This window comes from Gigantopelta aegis, chromosome 11, assembly GCF_016097555.1.
Source record: "Gigantopelta aegis isolate Gae_Host chromosome 11, Gae_host_genome, whole genome shotgun sequence".
NCBI classification, from domain to species: domain Eukaryota; kingdom Metazoa; phylum Mollusca; class Gastropoda; order Neomphalida; family Peltospiridae; genus Gigantopelta; species Gigantopelta aegis.
In genome coordinates this window covers 21,985,257-22,008,991 of record NC_054709.1, presented here as the reverse complement: position 1 = coordinate 22,008,991, position 23,735 = coordinate 21,985,257, and the positions used below count along the sequence as shown (strand labels likewise).

The 23,735-nt window shown below is 34.8% G+C and overlaps 1 protein-coding gene across 2 annotated transcripts in view; it reads right to left on the bottom strand.

Annotated features, from left to right (window-relative positions):
• Positions 1-23,735, bottom strand: part of LOC121385338 (disks large-associated protein 4-like) — a 172,140-nt gene that overhangs the window by 15,346 nt on the left and 133,059 nt on the right. For both annotated transcript variants that reach the window (XM_041515980.1, XM_041515981.1), the window contains 2 exons: positions 3,893-4,422; positions 210-312 (listed from right to left, as the gene is read on the bottom strand). In XM_041515980.1, the coding sequence (XP_041371914.1) occupies positions 210-312; positions 3,893-4,422 (633 nt within the window). The remainder of the gene's footprint in view (positions 1-209; positions 313-3,892; positions 4,423-23,735) is intronic.

Here is a 23,735-nt window from a genome sequence, read left to right as displayed (position 1 = left end):
TGCATCTGTATGCAAGATATGGTCTGGACAAGGATTTACTATTATGTGCAGTAGACCGTTAAAAGTAGGTCACAGTGACCTAGTAATAATATGCAACACACCGCCATCCCAAGTTGTTCTTACATGTGAGGTTTGATGGTCCTGTATGCAACGCCATACCACAATATAAGACCTACCATAGACAGGTGTATAATAAAACTATCTCCTACCTTCTTCAGACAAGGTACAACTCATATCAGCCTCTGCTCGGTTACAAAATGACTGCAAACGCTCTATTTCTATATTTGTGGCTTGTAGAAAATATTCACCATCCTGAAAGGACAAAACAAAACATTGCTGGAAAATTGTTATTTTGACCATTTCCAAATCTATGTGAAAAGCCATATGTACAAAGTCAAAAATGAGGTTTACAGAATAAAAAAATTGAAATAAAGAGAAAATTATTTCTAAGGATGAGAGTTAAAGGACAGAACTACTTATAAAAAAAAATTATGGTTAGTTAAGAACATGAAATGGGGAAAAAGAAAAAGAAAAATCCCCCCCCCCCTCCAAAAAAAAAAAAAACTACGAAAAACCCACAAACAAATCCACCAACAAAAACAGAAAATATACAACATACACCCAAAAACAAAGAACATTCCACTCGGAATAAAACCTTTTTCTTTTTTTTAACGATACATGTACATAAAAACAAGAAAAGAATGAAAGATACTGATCTATTTATGGTTTCAGGGATCTATACTGCATAAAATAGCTAAATATCCATTAACATTATTAGCACTTAAGGTATCTTATTTCTAATGTAAGCCCCTCCCTTACCCACCCAGCTCATACTGATACAAACAGGTTTCACTTGTCCTGCTCATCTCCATAAACAGTGAACATTTTACTGACTGCAGGACAAATGATGATAACAGACCAACATTTAAAGAAAACAAGAATACAATTTACTTTTGTCATTATCTCGACTATTTGAAATCAAAATGACCACTGTGTATTAGCAGTACTAGCAGTTTACGCGAGAATTCTCTGACTCCAACATGCACGTCAGGTAGTAGGAGGTGAGATGGTTTATACCTGTCGTCGTTCTCACCTGTGTACATTACCTGTCTGTTTACAGACACAGGCCACTCAGACGTTCACTATGTTGACCAAAAAAGGTCAAAATGAAGGGGGAATAAGAGGACAAGTTGCGTAGAGTGACATTACAACCATATAAAGTGAAATCTCTGCAAGATCCCACAACTTTGAAATAGTTGTATTACCACTCTGTCAAATCATCCAACACAGTCTGCTGTACAAATTAACGGTGTTAAGCAAGTACCTGTTGCATTTGATACATATACACAACTTCACATACGTTGTTTTAGCTTCCTATTTATTGCACAAGTTTATTTTACGCAAGAATGTATACCACGAGACCACGTAGTGGACAAGTGATATGTTCTTTCGCAAAATAAACGAGTGCAATAAATAGGAAGCGAAAACAAGGTATGTGAAGTTCTGTATTTATTACATACCTTCTTTTATGTTTCACAAAAACGGTTTTTAATTTAATGTCATAACAACACTTTGTTAAATCTATGATCAAAACTCCTTTCATGGATTTACTTAACGTTAAGAATCATAGGCCTACTCTGTGGCAGCCTTCTGTAATATTTCAAATACGATGTGACGTAATTTATAAATCATATATGATGTCAGTAAATAAAAAGCGCTAACTACAGTAAAAATAAAAAAGGAATTCCCCATTTAAAAGTTCCGGTCCAGATTGCACATACATGTATGTGCGATACAAAATAAATTTATCACACGGTTTCAAAATGTCTTTATCACTATAGTATGATTGAATAGGTATGTAATAAATGTATTGTCCAAAATGATCAAATAACTGGCCCTGTATTAAGCAACCACTTGTATTAAGAGGACATTTAATAACACTGAAGACTATTATAGGTGTAATGTGAAGAAATGGAATGTTTTACACCTCAACACATTTTAAAGAGAGAGAGAGAGAGAGAGAGAGAGAGAGAGAGAGAGAGAGAGAGAGAGAGAGAGAGAGAGAGAGAGAGAGAGAGAGAGAGAGAGAGAGAGAGAGAGAGACAGACTTGTGGTATTAACTGCTCTATCAAAAGTCAGGTGCACCTCGAACTTTGACCCAGCTGTATGTTACTTGGTCTAGTGCTACCTCTAGCCATGTGTATGAGATGACAGACAGCTGTATCCCAGAGTAACAGAGTGACAGGTTGATCCAGGACAGGTTGTTCAGAGGCCACAGTACAAACACACATTAACAACGTTAATAGCAAACACTACATTAAAGCTGTCAGATAAATAACACTTGTTTTTCATGGAAATCCATACCCCAATATCCGCTTCAAATCTTATTGTAACGTTTTCTCTTGATGGACCTGAGTTTCACAAAATGATTTATCACTACTAGATGCATACAAAATAAGAACTAAAACTCAAATAATTAAGGACTGTCTTATTTCTTTCATGTTCATCGGGCTATGAACAACAACAAAGGATCATCCGCAAAGCCGTTAACACATAAGTTTGTGTATGATTTTTGTTATTATATCCAGATGAATGTTAAAGAAATAACAGATAATACTTATATATTAAATTTAATAACACCAAAAGTACAAATATTATTATTATTTTTTTTACAAAGTAACAATACCAAGAGAAAGGTATGACGTTCCTTGATGTTATATTTATGTTAATCAAGTGATGAACAAATTCGCAATGATACGGCTGGACCAATGGAATGACGTTAAATTGTAATGCATGTAACGTAAAGTTAATTATCAGGATATGAGGCTAATTGACTAATTATGTTGTTTACAATGTAACGAGATCCACTCAAAATATCAGGTGACTTCTTTCCTTTTCAATATCCAACGCCTTTTTTAAACTAAACTATTTTAAATACACATAAACAAACTAAAAACAGACTTGTCTATATTCGGGTACAAAAATTGTATATTAAAAAACAAACAATATAAAATAATTTATGACAAAGCAAAAGTCTATGTGGACACAAATTTCACTGATTTGCCCTTCAACAACCCCATTTTTAAAGTCAGTTCTTGATGCACTAAACTTTCTAACAACAAGGCTAGGGGCAATAACTCTGTCAGTCTCTCGCAGACTGACTTACTCCTCTTCTCTCTGTCCCTGCCCCCCCCCCCCAATATATCTACCGTTGTACCCACCTTCATACTATCTCCCTCCCTCTCCCTCCCTTTCTCAATATATCTACCACTGTACCCACCTTCATACTATCTCCCTCCCTCTCCTTCCTTTTCACAATATATCTATCGTTGTACCCACCTTCATACTATCTCCCTCCCTCTGTCTCTCCCCCTTTCAATATATCTATCATTGTATCCACCTTCACACCATGTCTCCCTCCCTCTCTCCATATATCTAGTGTTGTACCCATCTTCACACTATCTCTCTCTCTATCTAGCATTGTACCCACCTTCACACTATCTCCCTCCCTCTGTCTCTTTCAATATATCTATCATTGTATACACTTTCACACTATCTGCCTCCCTCCCTCTCTCCACATATCTAGCATTGTACCCATCTTCACACTATCTCCCTCCCTGTCTCAGTATATCTAGCATTGTACCCACCTTCACACTATCTCCCTCCCTCTCTCTATATATCTAGTGTTGTACCCACCTTCACACTATCTCCCTCCCTCTCTCAGTATATCTAACATTGTACCCACCTTCACACTATCTCCCTCCCTCTCTCTATATATCTAGTGTTGTACCCACCTTCACACTATCTCCCTCCCTCTCTCAGTATATCTAGCATTGCACCCACCTTCACGCTATCTCCCTCCCTCTCTCTATATATCTAGTGTTGTACCCACCTTCACACTATCTCCTGTAGGATACACAGTGAGTTTAGAATGTCCGTTCACCAGTGATCCGTTAGCGGTGACTGGTAGAGACACCGGAGGAATCCGTAAACACTTATCGGACGGAGGGCTACGGACAGAAGGCATGTCTGGGGAGCTCTCGTCCGACCGCAGAGACGTGGTACTGGAAAAGGGTGACCGTTTCTCTATGTTCTTGTACGACGTGTACTGGCTGTACTTGCCATAACCACTGACCATGCAGCTCAGCTTCAAGTACGAGGGTTTGCGCGACGGGTCTCGGAGACTGGTGTCCGAGTGTTGACAACCGGGAGCTGAAACTGGGCTGCTGGGTACGGCATTCTCCTTGTTGCTCTCTGTCAGCGGGCTGGAGTTGTATCCCTTGTCGGGCACTCTCCGGCTGGAGGCGGAGTCAGACAAGAACTGTCCCTCAGTTGAGTTGACCAGGTCCTGACTCAGCACGACTTGCTTCGACCCAGTCTGACTTGTACGACTCGACCCACTCAGCAAAGACGGCTCGCTGGCTGCAAGTAGAAAATATAACATGTTAAACTGAAATATAACATGTTAAACTGAAATATAACATGTTAAACTGAAATATAGCATTTTAAACCAAAATATAACATTTTAAACTGAAATGTGACAATATAAACAAGCTGAACAGCTATAAAATGTTTGTTATACATGTATGTAGACACAACACACACACACACACACACACACACACACAAAATAACTCAACCAGTTCAATTTACTGTTTACAACATGTACATGATTAATTTGCACACTAGAGAACAGTGTATATATTTTTAATCACTAGTGAATGATGTAACCACAGTCCAGTCTACTGTTTACAATAGGTACATTTTAAATCACTAGTGAATGATGGAACCAAAGTCAAATCTGTTTACAATACGTACATGTTTAATCACTAGTGAATGATAGAACCACAGTAAAATCTGTTTACAATATGTACATGTTTAATCATTAATGAATGATGGAATGAACCACGGTCCAATCTTCATGTTTAATCACTAATGAATGATGGAACGAACCACGGTCCAATCTTCATGTTTAATCACTAGTGAATGATGGAACGAACCACGGTCCAATCTTCATGTTTAATCACTAAGGAAGACTGTATGGTTCATGTTCATTCTCAACAAACAAAACTTACTGCTAACCTCAAAACAAAACCTTTAAACATAATAAGCCTGTCTGGTGAGGAAATCTGACAATCAGATATACTAGAGTGAAACTCACATTAACCAGGCATACAAACAAACCAACATGCTATTGTGTTACACTTGGTATACAACAGCTACAGATATACTAGAGTGAAAGCCACATTAACCAGACATACAAACAAACATCCATGCCATTGTGTTACACTTCGTATACAACAGCTACAGATATACTAGAGTGAAGCCCACATTAACCAGACATACAAACAAACCAACATCCATGGCATTGTGTTACACTTCGTATACAACAGTTACAGATATACTAGAGTAAAACCCACATTAACCAGACATACAAACAAACCAACATCCATGCCATTGTATTACGCTTCGTATACAACAGCTATATATATATATATATATATATATAATATATATATATATATACACACACACACACACACACACACACACATATATACATATATATATACACACATATACATATATATACATACATACATATACATACATACATACATACATACATACATACATACATACATACATACATACATACATACATACATACATACATACATACATACATATATATATATACACACATATACACACACACATATATATATATATATACTAGAGTGAAACCCACATTGACCTTCTGTGGTGAGAATTTCAACCATGAGACTTGGTAAGCCTGGTCCCAGGTTGAAATTTCCATCACCTCGGGTGTACTTTTTCTATCCCACATGACTACATATGATGGACTCTTATATTCCACTGCCATTGTTTCAGCTTCATATATATGACATATACAACAAAGAACATTTTGCTTTCAAAATCTTGATAGCAATATTTCTAATGTTTCTAAATTCTGTGATCTGGGACAATATAAAGATGAGTGTTTAACACAGACTGACAGCTCCTGCTGTTAATTACAACAGCATGCTGATGTGCAATAGTTTCTTCATTATCAGATATTTAGTTTGCTATCATCTGTACTAAACTGCTGTCACAAGATGTCCTGTATTTCGAGGGCTGTATATATACAGGAGACAGTTTACGCAGGCTCTACTGTACCTGGTATTCCCTACACCACAGACAAAGTAGTAGAGTTGTGAGCCCTGGTGTCAGAAATAGCCTGCCTCAAAATAGATCTTCACTATGAAGCTGATCTTGAGCATGCAGCATAAACAAAACTACTGAATGGAATATTCTAAGGTGACACCCAGGCACATGGCAAATTCATGGGCACGTAATAAGCTCAATCACAGAGTTGAAAATATACTCTTAGCATTTCACTGTCCAATTAAACCTGGTTCCTTTCTGTTTGTGCCCCTCAACAAAATAAACACACATCCTGCATTTTTATTTTTTTAAATACTATCTTACCCTAACATAATTTAAATATAAAGCATTATACATACATTGTGTATAAATACATTTGGAATGACCTTTGGCCAAATTATTTAAAATTTTGTTGCCTAAATTCACACATTATTTTTGAAAAATCAAAATTGATATTGAGACATTATAAAACATTACGATGTCCAGAAATGCATTAGTTATAGAGATATTCATATTCTAAACAAAAAAATGTAAATAAATTTTAATTTTAATGATGTAAACATATTTTATTAGCCAAAAACTTTTTAAAATTCAGAATATACATATGTAGTCCCTTTAATGAGAAATGAATGTGTGTTTTCTAACCTAAAGAAACGTTTATAAGTGTAACTTTAAGTCAAAGCTTATCAGCAAGGAGTACAAAATGTAAAAGCTTTTGAGCAGAAGTGAAAGTTTTAATGAGAAATGAATGTGTGTTTTCTAACCTAAAGAAACGTTTATAAGTGTAACTTTAAGTCAAAGCTTATCAGCAAGGAGTACAAAATGTAAAAGCTTTTGAGCAGAAGTGAAAGTTTTTGAGCAGACGTGAAAGTTTTAATGAGAAATGAATGTGTGTTTTCTAACCTAAAGAAACGTTTATAAGTGTAACTTTAAGTCAAAGCTTATCAGCAAGGAGTACAAAATGTAAAAGCTTTTGAGCAGACGTGAAAGTTTTAATCAGAAATGAATGTGTGTTTTCTAACCTAAAGAAACGTTTATAAGTGTAACTTTAAGTAAAAGCTTATCAGCAAGGAGTACAAAATGTAAAAGCTTTTGAGCAGAAGTGAAAGTTTTTGAGCAGAAGTGAAAGTTTTTGAGCAGACGTGAAAGTTTTAATCAGAAATGAATGTGTGTTTTCTAACCTAAAGAAACGTTTATAAGTGTAACTTTAAGTCAAAGCTTATCAGCAAGGAGTACAAAATGTAAAAGCTTTTGAGCAGAAGTGAAAGTTTTTGAGCAGACGTGAAAGTTTTAATCAGAAATGAATGTGTGTTTTCTAACCTAAAGAAACGTTTATAAGTGTAACTTTAAGTAAAAGCTTATCAGCAAGGAGTACAAAATGTAAAAGCTTTTGAGCAGAAGTGAAAGTTTTTGAGCAGACGTGAAAGTTTTAATCAGAAATGAATGTGTGTTTTCTAACCTAAAGAAACGTTTATAAGTGTAACTTTAAGTCAAAGCTTATCAGCAAGGAGTACAAAATGTAAAAGCTTTTGAGCAGAAGTGAAAGTTTTTGAGCAGACGTGAAAGTTTTAATCAGAAATGAATGTGTGTTTTCTAACCTAAAGAAACGTTTATAAGTGTAACTTTAAGTCAAAGCTTATCAGCAAGGAGTACAAAATGTAAAAGCTTTTGAGCAGAAGTGAAAGTTTTTGAGCAGACGTGAAAGTTTTAATCAGAAATGAATGTGTGTTTTCTAACCTAAAGAAACGTTTATAAGTGTAACTTTAAGTCAAAGCTTATCAGCAAGGAGTACAAAATGTAAAAGCTTTTGAGCAGAAGTGAAAGTTTTTGAGCAGACATGAAAGTTTTCTAGCAGCCGTGTGTGTGTGTGTGTGTGTGTGTGTGTGTGTGTGTGTGTGTGTGAGAGAGAGAGAGAGAGCGAGAGAGAGATCAGATGCAGATGAGAGCTATCTATAACCAGGTGCTATCTCCCAGGTAGAACTCTCACTGATGTGTGTGTGTGTGTGTGTGTGTGTGTGTGTGTGTGTGTGTGTGTGTGTGTGTGTGTGTGTGTGTGTGTGAGAGAGAGAGAGAGCGAGAGAGAGATCAGATGCAGATGAGAGCTATCTATAACCAGGTGCTATCTCCCAGGTAGAACTCTCACTGATGCTGCAGAGACCAGTTTACGCGAACATCTGGCACACGAGCTATCAATTTCTCACAATATTCTCGTAAAAAATAATCACGTAACATGATACTCCATGTTAATGCACAAATAACTATAAGCCAGCTGCTAAGAAAAGAAGAAAAAAGAAAAGAAAAAAAACCCCAAGAAAAAAAAAAGTAGACAGATCGAAAGAAGATGACGAAAATAGAAGAAAATCGTAAACCAGTGTATAGTGAAATAACAAAAAACACTGAATAAAAACCCATAAAGATTTGCATACATTTCTTAAATAAACATATTAAGATATATTTGGTTGATGGTGATTCCACATACATTTTTAGTTTTAACTATTTTGTGTTAGATCCGAAAAAAGATACACACACACAAACACGAACTTACTGAAATGCCAAATTGATATTCAGCATTATTCAGGATATTTCTCGTAATTCATATTTTGTCGGCAGAGGTGATGTTAACATCTATGACCCTGTCCTTTTGAAAGAGTTTAAATGATTATTAAGGATTGTAAAGGCTGATCCTAATCAACAGTATAAGATGACAGTGCAACATACGCGAGTGACGTATCTACCAAATCTAACAGTGTAGACAATACTACATGTGTCCTGACTAACCGGATATCGCAAAATCTCCAGTCTGTTGTGCTTCACATGTAATAATACAGAACAAAAAAAGAAAGAAAGAAAAAAAAGAAAGAAGAAAAACAACCCCACCAAACAGATACACTCAGGGGTTATAATAATATATGGACTTTCAGAGGCCAACTGCACCCTCCCTCCCCTACGCACACACCAACCCACCCTTGGATGTGTCGATGAAATTAGGGGCCAGTTGATAGCCATACATGTACGTGATTAACACTATTTTTTTCAAGGCGCTTATTAAAAAATATGGTTGCCTTTTAGGGTCTCCACGAGTACTCAAGCATCTGGGCAAGGAAACATGCTCTCATTGTCACGTCATTTTGGCATATGCTTGTCATTTTGGCATATGCTTGCCGCCGGTTACATTATAGGAGTACGATGGCATGGAGTTTGAACCTCAATTACTTGAGTCCAATATTTTGGACTCGTGGAAGCCCTATTGCCTATAGTGACCAGACGACAATTATTTCAACCCTAACACAGCTTAAAAAATGGGAAACAAACAGTGGAACGCTAGATGTCAAACTGAGTGATGCACAGATAGACCAATGTACATACATCCAGACACATCCGGTTCTGTTTATGCATGCATGAATGTCCAGTTTCATTATGATGAACACAATATTACAACAGTCAAGCCCAAAACTCACCCTACCCATAGCCAAACTAGCCATTTGCTAATTTTGATACAAAATGGCTACAACAATTAATTTTCAATTCACTAGAAACGTCGCTGATTGAAATTTTGACAACAAAATAATCCTTGCATCTACCAATATACATAGAGCCTTGAGCTTTTACGAAATTCAAATTTCACAAAGATGACAAACTTTAAACTTTAGAACTGATCAGTACGATAAGCTTGGTCTAATCATGATGGGCGGAATTTACCAAGCCTGTTTTAGACTTACACACACGTTAGCTACATACATTTACAATGATTATAAACACCTGTGTTTTAGACTTACACACGTTGGCTACATACATTTACAATGATTATAAACACCTGTGTTTTAGACTTACACACGTTAGCTACATACATTTACAATGATTATAAACACCTGTGTTTTAGACTTACACTACACAATGATTATAAACACCTGTAGACTTACATTTTTACAATGATTATAAACACCTGTGTTTTAGACTTACACACACGTTAGCTACATACATTTACAATGATTATAAACACCTGTGTTTTAGACTTACACACGTTAGCTACATACATTTACAATGATTATAAACACCTGTGTTTTAGACTTACACACGTTAGCTACATATATTTACAATGATTATAAACACCTGTGTTTTAGACTTACACACGTTAGCTACATACATTTACAATGATTATAAACACCTGTGTTTTAGACTTACACACGTTAGCTACATACATTTACAATGATTATAAACACTTGTGTTTTAGACTTACACACATGTTAGCTACATACATTTACAATGATTATAAACACTTGTGTTTTAGACTTACACACATGTTAGCTACATACATTTACAATGATTATAAACACCTGTGTTTTAGACTTACACACGTTAGCTACATACATTTACAATGATTATAAACACCTGTGTTTTAGACTTACACACGTTAGCTACATACATTTACAATGATTATAAACACCTGTATTTTAGACTTACACACGTTAGCTACATACATTTACAATGATTATAAACACCTGTGTTTTAGACTTACACACGTTAGCTACATACATTTACAATGATTATAAACACCTGTGTTTTAGACTTACACACATGTTAGCTACATACATTTACAATGATTATAAACACCTGTGTTTTAGACTTACACACATGTTAGCTACATACATTTACAATGATTATAAACACCTGTGTTTTAGACTTACACACATGTTAGCTACATACATTTACAATGATTATAAACACCTGTGTTTTAGACTTACACACATTAGCTACATACATTTACAATGATTATAAACACCTGTGTTTTAGACTTACACACATGTTAGCTACATACATTTACAATGATTATAAACACCTGTGTTTTAGACTTACACACATGTTAGCTACATACATTTACAATGATTATAAACACCTGTGTTTTAGACTTACACACACGTTAGCTACATACATTTACAATGATTATAAACACCTGTGTTTTAGACTTACACACATGTTAGCTACATACATTTACAATGATTATAAACACCTGTGTTTTAGACTTACACACATGTTAGCTACATACATTTACAATGATTATAAACACCTGTGTTTTAGACTTACACACGTTAGCTACATACATTTACAATGATTATAAACACCTGTATTTTAGACTTACACACGTTAGCTACATACATTTACAATGATTATAAACACCTGTGTTTTAGACTTACACACATGTTAGCTACATACATTTACAATGATTATAAACACCTGTGTTTTAGACTTACACACATGTTAGCTACATACATTTACAATGATTATAAACACCTGTGTTTTAGACTTACACACGTTAGCTACATACATTTACAATGATTATAAACACCTGTGTTTTAGACTTACACACATGTTAGCTACATACATTTACAATGATTATAAACACCTGTGTTTTAGACTTACACACATGTTAACTACATACATTTACAATGATTATAAACACCTGTGTTTTAGACTTACACACATGTTAACTACATACATTTACAGTGATTATAAATACCTGTGTTTATGAAAAACAGGCTTCATAAATTCAGCTCAATTTTTCTATAAATCAAAAAACAACCTTTGAAACTTTATTTTAACATCTCCTTGTAACTTTTCTATCTCTCTACAACACAATAAACTTTAATCATAAAAAAGTGTTAAACTGCATACCAGCAGTAACTCAAACACATCACACACACTGTAATCCAATCGGTTTAAAAGCACCATACCCATTCATGACACTTTGACAAAATGAAAGACAACCATTGAAATTTTACTTCAGGGATTTAACTTGCACAATGTTTGCAAACATTATTAAAAGTGATCTGCCTTTTGACAAGTCACGCAAGCAGACAAATTGAAGTGGTATCTAACAGACAGATTCCTAAGGCTAAGCACATTGAAACGGCACGGAGGTGACAAATTAGACTGATATTTCTACAGCTATTTCTACGTGGGTATAATGACAGTGACGTGACCCTCCACAACCTTTGTGTGTTTACCACACGCGAACCAACGTGCCTCTCTTGCATGAACAGATCTGTTGAGTCAACACAATTTAAAGTGGACTAAAACGGATTCCAGCTTGCCAAGGCAGTTCCTGTTGATAAGTCTTTACGTGGAAGTGCTGTATAATAGCTACCTATACACACACGATACACCGTTCATACAGTTAATTTATGATCTGTGATATTCTGAAGATAACCTTTCAGAGTATCCAGCCAAAAATAGAGCATTAAACTTTTAAAATAATGTATAGGACATTAAAAATTTTATATAAGGATATGTATGTGGTTTGTGTGTATTTATTTATATTTTTTCTAAATGTGTGTTTAGTGTGTGTTTTGATTGGTATTACATGTAGATTTGTAGGAAAGAAAAGCTGTTTGTGTTTAGTGTGTGTTTTGATTGGTATTACATGTAGATTTGTAGGAAAGGAAAGCTGTTTGTGTTTAGTGTGTGTTTTGAATGGTATTACATGTAGATTTGTAGGAAAGGAAAGCTGTTTGTGTTTAGTGTGTGTTTTGATTGGTATTACAAGTAGATTTGTAGGAAAGGAAAGCTGTTTGTGTTTAGTGTGTGTTTTGATTGGTATTACATGTAGATTTGTAGGAAAGGAAAGCTGTTTGTGTTTAGTGTGTGTTTTGATTGGTATTACATGTAGATTTGTAGGAAAGGAAAGCTGTTTGTGTTTAGTGTGTGTTTTGATTGGTATTACATGTAGATTTGTAGGAAAGGAAAGCTGTTTGTGTTTAGTGTGTGTTTTGATTGGTATTACATGTAGATTTGTAGGAAAGGAAAGCTGTTTGTGTTTAGTGTGTGTTTTGATTGGTATTACATGTAGATTTGTAGGAAAGGAAAGCTGTTTATGTTTAGTGTGTTTTGATTGGTATTACAAGTAGATTTGTAGGAAAGGAAAGCTGTTTGTGTTTAGTGTGTGTTTTGATTGGTATTACATGTAGATTTGTAGGAAAGGAAAGCTGTTTGTGTTTAGTGTGTGTTTTGATTGGTATTACATGTAGATTTGTAGGAAAGGAAAGCTGTTTGTGTTTAATGTGTGTTTTGATTGGTATTACAAGTAGATTTGTAGGAAAGGAAAGCTGTTTGTGTTTAGTGTGTGTTTTGATTGGTATTACATGTAGATTTGTAGGAAAGGAAAGCTGTTTGTGTTTAGTGTGTGTTTTGATTGGTATTACATGTAGATTTGTAGGAAAGGAAAGCTGTTTGTGTTTAGTGTGTGTTTTGATTGGTATTACATGTAGATTTGTAGGAAAGGAAAGCTGTTTGTGTTTAGTGTGTGTTTTGATTGGTATTACATGTAGATTTGTAGGAAAGGAAAGCTGTTTGTTTAGTAACACCCCAGCATTTAAACTACAGCTATGTAGTGTGTAAACAGCGAGAGACCAGACAGTATGTACCATGGCTTTTGATGTTCCTGTTGAGGGGTGCTAACTGGAAAGGGAGAAAAAACTATCACTAGAGGGCGATCAGTACCATGACCCATCATGTATCAGTCCACAATATTTCAGACTCATCAAACACGGCTGTTTTGTCATTACACTGTAAGTTTCACTTCACTTGTCTGGTGGGACAAGTCATTAAAACAATTTACTTGTCCTATAGATACACCAAAAAGCACTCATCTCAGACACGCAGATGAGCATTAACTTGGAAGCCTGATACCAATTGGATGTTTATCCAACCCCTGCAATTAAGAAAATGTCCATGGCAAAAAAACAAAACCTGCCATTGAAAAAACCCAACTGAATATAGTTCAAGGCAAAAAAGTGCTGTTGAGAATTAAAAACTGCACAGCAATCTCCACGGCATTGCCGACTGCCATGGGCAATTGCAGGGGTTGTTATCATAATACTTAGGCCAAGTAAAAAAAATTGTTTGGTTCCTGTTACATGCCAAAAAAAATAGGGTAGGTAGGTAGGGAAAACTCCCCCCCCCCCCCATTTTCCTGAATAGTATAGCAGATTAATATATTAAAAGCTCTTTCTTTGTGTTACAGTGCAACTGACAATACATACTCTAATGAGAATCATTAATTATTTTCTATAAAAAAAAACATGTCGTAACCTAGTCAAACCACAATCGGTATTAATGTAAACACCACCCAAGTCTAATACTACACGGTAAGGTTATAAACTATGATAACACTAAAATAACACTATAATTTGTTCATTGGAAAAAAGTTTTAATATCAAAGGTCTGATCCACAACATGGTTACACCCTCTCACAACTACAGCAACAACACTGATCTTCCCGGCCTATTTCATTGCCAGTATTGCAGTAACAAAATGTACATCATGAACACAACGAAGATGTCAATAAAAAATTAACAAAATAAGTTAACAAAAAGATCTCCATACTAACTATCCTCATAGCAGAGATATCAAAAGAAAACAACTATTTTCAGGAAAACAGTTTCCCTTTTGGTCGTCCATAAGGACACTGCACAGTATCTTTGCACTGTTGACAAAGAGGTAAAACAGGTTTGTATTTTTGCTTTTAAAGGTCTGATCCACAACATGGTTACACCCCCTCACAACTACAGCACTGCAGACACTATTAAATGTGAAAAGAGTTGTCATTTCTTAAGGTTTTGGGTACTACCAGTTCATTTCAAATGCCATGGATATCATCATATTTAATAATAAATACAGGGGTTATTTGTCAAAAAATGCAAAATATTGATAGAGTTGATGTCTAAATATTTAATTTAAGTAATCTTTTCAGCATAATCGGGTATTTTCATGTTTACTCTTTATGTTTAACATTGAATCGTAACTCGGTATTTCTAGAAGTTCGATTACGTTTTAGGGAATTCCCCTACCAAAATAGACTGGAAATTTGTATCATTCTGCTTTTTAACAGTAAACTAGCGTAACATTTTGAAGATTGGATTCACAAGTTCCGAGTAGTTCCGAATGAGTACGAGAACACGTCCGAGAGCATGTGGTGTCAATGGCGTCTTCCATTTACAGAGTAGAATGTCAAAAATGTGCTCATCCAAATCAAATAATATTACACATGTATTTAAATCAATTTCAAATGAAACGACATTCAAGGAATCGGAACACCTCGTCACATTCCGCTACGCTTATATTTCGTGGAAATGTACGAGCAGTTCCGAATGGCTCTCGGAAGCTTTTCATTTGGAACTCTTCGGAAGTAAAATTGCGCGAAGTGTTCCGGGTCTTCTGGTAACGAGATCTTGGACTGACAGATCTCGTGGCATCTCTCTGCAGTTGTTGTTTTTAGAGTCGACGAAAATTAGGATTGATATTAATGGATTATTAAATAAAACAGGTGGGAAAAAAAAGGGTGGGGAAAAGGTTAAAAAAAGTTTAGGGTCGGCACCAAAAATTTAGGGACGGTCGGGTAACCGGAACCAAACCATTTTTTTTACTACGCCTTACCAGGTTTTCTGCCAGACAATAATTTGAGTGTACGTAATAAAAACTAAACAAACCATAAGTGACCCTACTACTTTGTAGGTGGTTATGGGTTTGAATGTTCTGAATTTGGACACTGCATTTAATGTGCTTTGATCAATTTTAAACAGCAGTTCTCTTTAAAATCATAAAAATATATCATTTAAACAGCAGTTCTCTTTAAAATCATAAAAATATATAATTTAAACAGCAGTTCTCTTAAAATCATAAAAAATATATCATTTAAACAGCAGTTCTCTTTAAAATCATAAAAATATATCATTTAAACAGCAGTTCTCTTTAAAATCATAAAAAATATATCATTTAAACAGCAGTTCTCTTTAAAATCATAAAAAATATATCATTTAAACAGCAGTTCTCTTAAAATCATAAAAACATATCCATCAATTTCAACGATTTTAGGGTACATAATTGTGCCCTCTGTATTTACTGGCAGAAACCCTGCTTACCACTTACAGATGGTGACAAAGTAAAAACAGTGCACCAAGAACAGTTGCCCACCTCCACCCCAATAAAATCACCATTAACACGCAACAAGAACAGTTGCCCACCTCCACCCCAATAAAATCACCATTAACATGCAACAAGAACAGTTGCCCACCTCCACCCCAATAAAATCACCATTAACACGCACCAAGAACAGTTGCCCACCTCCACCCCAATAAAATCACCATTAACATGCACCAAGAACAGTTGCCCACCTCCACCCCAATAAAATCACCATTAACATGCACCAAGAACAGTTGCCCACCTCCACCCCAATAAAATCACCATTAACATGCTATAAGAGATTTTATATACATGTAATAGAAGTAAAGTCTGTTTAAAACCACAAGTTTAAAAAATAAGAGTTTCGTTTACTAAATGTTGACATCGTCAGGAGAAAACTAACCATAAAAACAGAGTTCAGCCTTTAAAACCAGTAGGATAAAACAGTTAAGAGATTTTAAAAGCTACCTACCTTCAATGATTCTAAACACATCACTTAAACATGTACAGAAGCAGACCAAGGCAGTACAGTATAGTCTAGGCCTCGTGAGTTTGTCACAGATGCATGTGTTGCAGGGCCTGAAGAGGATTTCGCAGTGTTATGGGAGATGGGCCATTCGACAAGTACATGCGCATAGACTGCAGCCTGCTATTCTAGGATGGGTAGTCAAACAGGATAAAGGTTAGGAAAGCGCTACATTTTCTTTTCCTGATGCATGTACAAACAAAGTCCGTACAAATGGGCCAGTTCAGAAGTTTGTAAGCATACATTTAACCAAACACCGGTACAAGTACCCACAGATTAACTTTACCACAATGCTGGCCAGAACGAGTTTTAATGACCAAATGGGTAGGTGTAAGACCACTATACACCCTCTTCTCTCTTACTAACCACTAACAGTTAACAACTAACCCATCATCCCCTCCTCAAAATGCACCCAAATGAGAAATAATCCTCGAAGTGACACTCTCGTTTTTAAACACTGACATATTTTTCACTATTAAAGCCATGTTTGATAATTTAAATTATAAGTATACTTACATTTTATTATTAAGAATATTAATTTTCGTACACCTGAAGTGGTTTTGGTCATCCAGGTTTTGTAATACATTCATAATTCTAAAAACGCACGTTCATCTGTTATCGAGATGAGCTCTAGTTATTTTTAGACAATATTTCCCCGTTAAAACATCACAGACTTTAGCTTCTCTCTGTTATAACCTTATCCAACTTTGCTGCAGGTTTGTAGATTAACTACATGTAAACTTAGTGTCCATTTTCACAGGCTGAAACTAAGGTGTGTGCTTTTAATACTACATACATATACATCTGTATGGACAAACACCCTAAATGTGTGGGGAACATGCCCAAGTCGGCTAACAGTCTGTGAACAAGACTGGAGGGTGGAATGTGCAGGGAACATGCCCAAGTCGAAAGAAAGAAAAAAATGTTTTATTTAACGACTCACTCAACACATTTTATTTACGGTTATATGGTGTTAGACATATGGTTAAGGACCACACAGATACTGAGAGAGGAAACCCGCTGTTGCCATTTCATGGGCTACTGTTTTCGATTAGCAGCAAGGGATCTTTTATATGCACCATCTCACAGAGAGGGTAGTACATACCACAGTCTTTGATATACCAGTTGTTGTCCAAGTTGACTAACAGTCTGTGGACAAGACTGGAAGGTGGAATGTGAAGGGAACATATCCAAGTTGACTAACAGTCTGTGGACAAGACTGGAGGGTGGAATGTGCAGGGAACATGTCCAAGTTGACTAACAGTCTGTGGACAAGACTGGAGGGTGGAATGTGAAGGGAACATATCCAAGTTGACTAACAGTCTGTGGACAAGACTGGAGGGTGGAATGTGCAGGGAACATGTCCAAGTTGACTAACAGTCTGTGGACAAGACAGGAGGGTGGAATGTGAATGGAACATGTCCAACTTGACTAACAGTCTGTGGATAAGACTGGAGGGTGGAATGTGCAGGGAACATGTCCAAGTTGACTAACAGTCTGTGGACAAGACTGGAGGGTGGAATGTGCAGGGAACATGTCCAAGTTGACTAACAGTCTGTGGACAAGACAGGAGGGTGGAATGTGAAGGGAACATATCCAAGTTGACTAACAGTCTGTGGACAAGACTGGAGGGTGGAATGTGAATGGAACATGTCCAAGTTGACTAACAGTCTGTGGACAAGACAGGAGGGTGGAATGTGAAGGGAACATATCCAAGTTGACTAACAGTCTGTGGATAAGACTGGAGGGTGGAATGTGAATGGAACATGTCCAACTTGACTATCAGTCTGAGGATATAAGCACGAGACAAAAAGTCTCTGGACAAGACTGGATAGTGGAATGTGCAGGGAACATGTCCATGTTGACTAACAGTCTGTTGACAACACTGGAGTGTCAAATTAGGAGATAACCATATGGAGTTTTTAGATTTGCGGGTGTTATTGTCTATTTGATCCCGCAAATTAGCCTGAGATTAAAAATGAAACATTTGCGGGCATCAAATAGACAATAAAACACAAATCTAAAAACTCCATATGGTTATGCCCATTGTAAACAATCATTTTTCTACTGAACTTTCTGTATATTTGGTATTTCTTGAAAAAACATACCTAGCTACAATCTAACTGTAGACCCTTGAACCGTCAACTTGGCCAGTATCAATTTGCTAATGAAGTCACTTTCTAATGATATCATCAGCTTTCCGGGTGTTATTTTCATTTGATCACGGAAAAAGAATAATTAACCAATCACAATACAGAATACACTCGGCATTAGTTTACAATGTGCATGGAACATGCTGAGGCTGACACTTTGCACAGTGCCGGTACATTCCTGGTGCAGCCCTGCACATATACATGACAGGTAGCTATTATATACTGCACAACACCACAGAGTTCAACTGCACTGACATACACCAAGATACAGTGAGACCTTGTTATAATGACCACCTTTGTCCTGGACTACAAATATACATCTTGTATATTATACTCTACTCTATACACCACCTGCCCTGCATTATAAACCACCTCTTTTGAGGAAGGGAGGAAATATTTTATTTAATGACGCATTCAACACATTTTATATGGTTACGAACCACACAGATATTAAGAAAGGAAACACGCTGTCGTCACTTCATGCGCTACTCTTTTCGATTGGCAGCAAGGGATTTTTTATATGCACCATCCCATACAGGATAGTACATACCACAGCCTTTGTTACATCAGTTGTGGAGCACTGGCTGGAACGAGAAATCGCCCAATGGGCCACCTCTTTTGAGATGCCACCCTATCCATTCATTCATTTCAACTTAGTTTGTGCTTATATCCAATTAAGGTTCAAGCACACTGTCCTGGGCACACACACCTCAGCTATCTGGTCTGCCTATCCAGAACAGTGAATTAGTGGCTAGTGAGAGAGAAGTCGGTGTAGTGGTCTTACACCTACCCAATGAGTTGTTAAAACTGGCTCTGGGTGTGAGCTGGTACTGTGATATGAACCCAGTACCTACCAGCCTTATGTCCGATGGCTTAACCTGTCATATTTGACAAAAAGCATGAAATATCCTCTCTTTACCATATTTTACCACAATGTAATACAGTGTTTGAGATTAACGGTATTCCGATATCCCGGGGATATCAAAATTAAATTTTGGATACCAGACTTCAATAAGCCCAGTATCCCACCGGGATACCATATAAGGTGGGGTTTTTTTAATCCTGTGTTTTTATTAACAGTATTTTCGAGCTCGTACCCAGTCTAATGCTATGCTGTAACAATATCTCCCCCAACTCGAACCCAGTCTAATGCTACATTGGAGCAATAGCAGCATAGCAATAGACTGGGAACCACTAAGTCAATATTGTTTTTGTTGAATGTTTCCTCATAGATAACTGCTAAATATTAATTTGTGTTAGTATTACTTAAAAACAGATGCAGCAATTCTTTTGACCGATTCCGTTTTAATGTGAATTCCGTGATTTCGATTGCAATGTAGCAATAGACTGTGAACGAGAACAGTGTAGTCCAAGTTTGTTATGATGTTATTTATGAATTTCATTTAAGTGGGATACTAAATTCTCAGGTGGGATACCAGATTTTGAAATGTTAGTATGCAACTGGGATACTGTCCAAAATGGTTAATCTCGAACACTGTAATATACTGTTTAACACACATATAAAGATCTTTACCATATTTTATCATAATGTAATATACTGTTTAGCACACTTATAAAGATCTTTACCATATTTTACCACAATGTAATATACTGTTTAACACACATATAAAGATCTTTACCATATTTTACCACAATGTAATATACTGTTTAGCACACTTATAAAGATCTTTACCATATTTTACCACAATGTAATATACTGTTTAGCACACTTATAAAGATCTTTACCATATTTTATCATAATGTAATATACTGTTTAGCACACTTATAAAGATCTTTACCATATTTTATCATAATGTAATATACTGTTTAACACACTTATAAAGATCTTTACCATATTTTACCACAATGTAATATACTGTTTAGCACACTTATAAAGATCTTTACCATATTTTATCATAATGTAATATACTGTTTAGCACACTTATAAAGATCTTTACCATATTTTACCACAATGTAATATACTGTTTAGCACACTTATAAAGATCTTTACCATATTTTACCACAATGTAATATACTGTTTAACACATTTATAAAGATCTTTACCATATTTTACCACAATGTAATATACTGTTTAACACACATATAAAGATCTTTACCATATTTTACCACAATGTAATATACTGTTTAACACACTTATAAAGATCTTTACCATATTTTACCACAATGTAATATACTGTTTAACACACTTATAAAGATCTTTACCATATTTTACCACAATGTAATATACTGTTTAGCACACTTATAAAGATCTTTACCATATTTTACCACAATGTAATATACTGTTTAGCACACTTATAAAGATCTTTACCATATTTTACCACAATGTAATATACTGTTTAGCACACTTATAAAGATCTTTACCATATTTTATCATAATGTAATATACTGTTTAGCACACTTATAAAGATCTTTACCATATTTTATCATAATGTAATATACTGTTTAACACACATATAAAGATCTTTACCATATTTTATCATAATGTAATATACTGTTTAACACACATATAAAGATCTTTACCATATTTTATCATAATGTAATATACTGTTTAGCATTATAAACATCTTTATAAAGATCTTTACCATATTTTACCACAATGTAATATACTGTTTAGCACACTTTATAAAGATCTTTACCATATTTTACCACAATGTAATATACTGTTTAGCACACTTATAAAGATCTTTACCATATTTTACCATAATGTAATATACTGTTTAGCACACTTATAAAGATCTTTACCATATTTTACCACAATGTAATATACTGTTTAGCACACTTATAAATTTTACCACAATGAATATACTTTAATATTTTTACCATATTTTATCACAATGTAATATACTGTTTATCTTTACCATATTTTATCATAATGTAATATACTGTTTAGCACACTTATAAAGATCTTTACCATATTTTATCATAATGTAATATACTGTTTAGCACACTTATAAAGATCTTTACCATATTTTACCACAATGTAATATACTGTTTAGCACACATATAAAGATCTTTACCATATTTTACCACAATGTAATATACTGTTTAACACACATATAAAGATCTTTACCATATTTTACCACAATGTAATATACTGTTTAGCACACATATAAAGATCTTTACCATATTTTACCACAATGTAATATACTGTTTAACACACATATAAAGATCTTTACCATATTTTACCACAATGTAATATACTGTTTAGCACACTTATAAAGATCTTTACCATATTTTACCACAATGTAATATACTGTTTAGCACACTTATAAAGATCTTTACCATATTTTACCACAATGTAATATACTGTTTAGCACATTTATAAAGATCTTTACCATATTTTACCACAATGTAATATACTGTTTAGCACACTTATAAAGATCTTTACCATATTTTACCTAATGTAATATACTGTTTAGCACACTTATAAAGATCTTTACCATATTTTATCATAATGTAATATACTGTTTAGCACACTTATAAAGATCTTTACCATATTTTACCACAATGTAATATACTGTTTAGCACACTTATAAAGATCTTTACCATATTTTATCATAATGTAATATACTGTTTAGCACACTTATAAAGATCTTTACCATATTTTATCATAATGTAATATACTGTTTAGCACACTTATAAAGATCTTTACCATATTTTACCACAATGTAATATACTGTTTAGCACACTTATAAAGATCTTTACCATATTTTACCACAATGTAATATACTGTTTAACACACATATAAAGATCTTTACCATATTTTACCACAATGTAATATACTGTTTAGCACACTTATAAAGATCTTTACCATATTTTATCACAATGTAATATACTGTTTAGCACACTTATAAAGATCTTTACCATATTTTATCATAATGTAATATACTGTTTCATATTTTACCACATTATATTACTTTTAGAGATAATTTTCTAAGTGCAGAGATCTTTGTTCTACCACTTTTAATTTACCAAATCTTACCACATTTTAAAAGATCTTTACATTTGTTCACATTTTAAAAATGTGTTTACCATACACAGGCATACGAAGGTGCCAAAACGTGAGGGGTATGGGGAGCACACACACACAAATACATGTAAAAATCATTGCTGCTGTTACAAAGTGCTATTGCACATGTCCCCCCCCCCCCCCTCCTCCCCACATCCTACTCCAGTGCCATATTTTATATAAATATACCTATATTAATTTTTTTTTTTTTTTTTTAACCATTAACATTAAACTTTGTTCTGTTAACATACTTGCATGTGTATTTTAACATTCAAAGACTTCCTTACCTGTACTGCTAAAATAAATCTGTTCTCCGTACTATTTCATCACCCTGTGTTCCAATCCCCAGCAACTCACAAAAGGACAAGAAAATTAATTAAATGAAAGAAGAGCATGGTGACACGATTCCTGCTCTCGGAACATGATTACGCAACACACGACCTTGCATGTGTTCCCATCATTATAATGCAAGACGATCAGACTGCCCTAGTCAAACCACAAGACACAAAGAAAATTAAAATCCATTTTCACTACTTTTTTTTTTTTAATTTTAAATTTCCATTATAAATCAAGCCATCTGTACAAAACCTGTAATTCCCAAAGGGGATTAAAATTCAGTGGAGATAGAAACTGGAAAATGAAAACGAATGCCTCTGTTCTAATAAAAAACATCATAAAAGGACTAGGAAATTTACGGTACAAAATTATATATTGGCAATTTAAGAAAAAAAAAGAAAAAAAAAAGAGGAAAATATTACAACTGACAGAAAAACCAATGAATGAATGTTTAACGACAGACACCCCAGCATGACAAATACATCAGCTATTGGGTGTCAAACAATGGTAAATGTAGAAATGAACTGATTATCAATGTTAAAACAATGTAAAGAGCAGGCGATAAGAA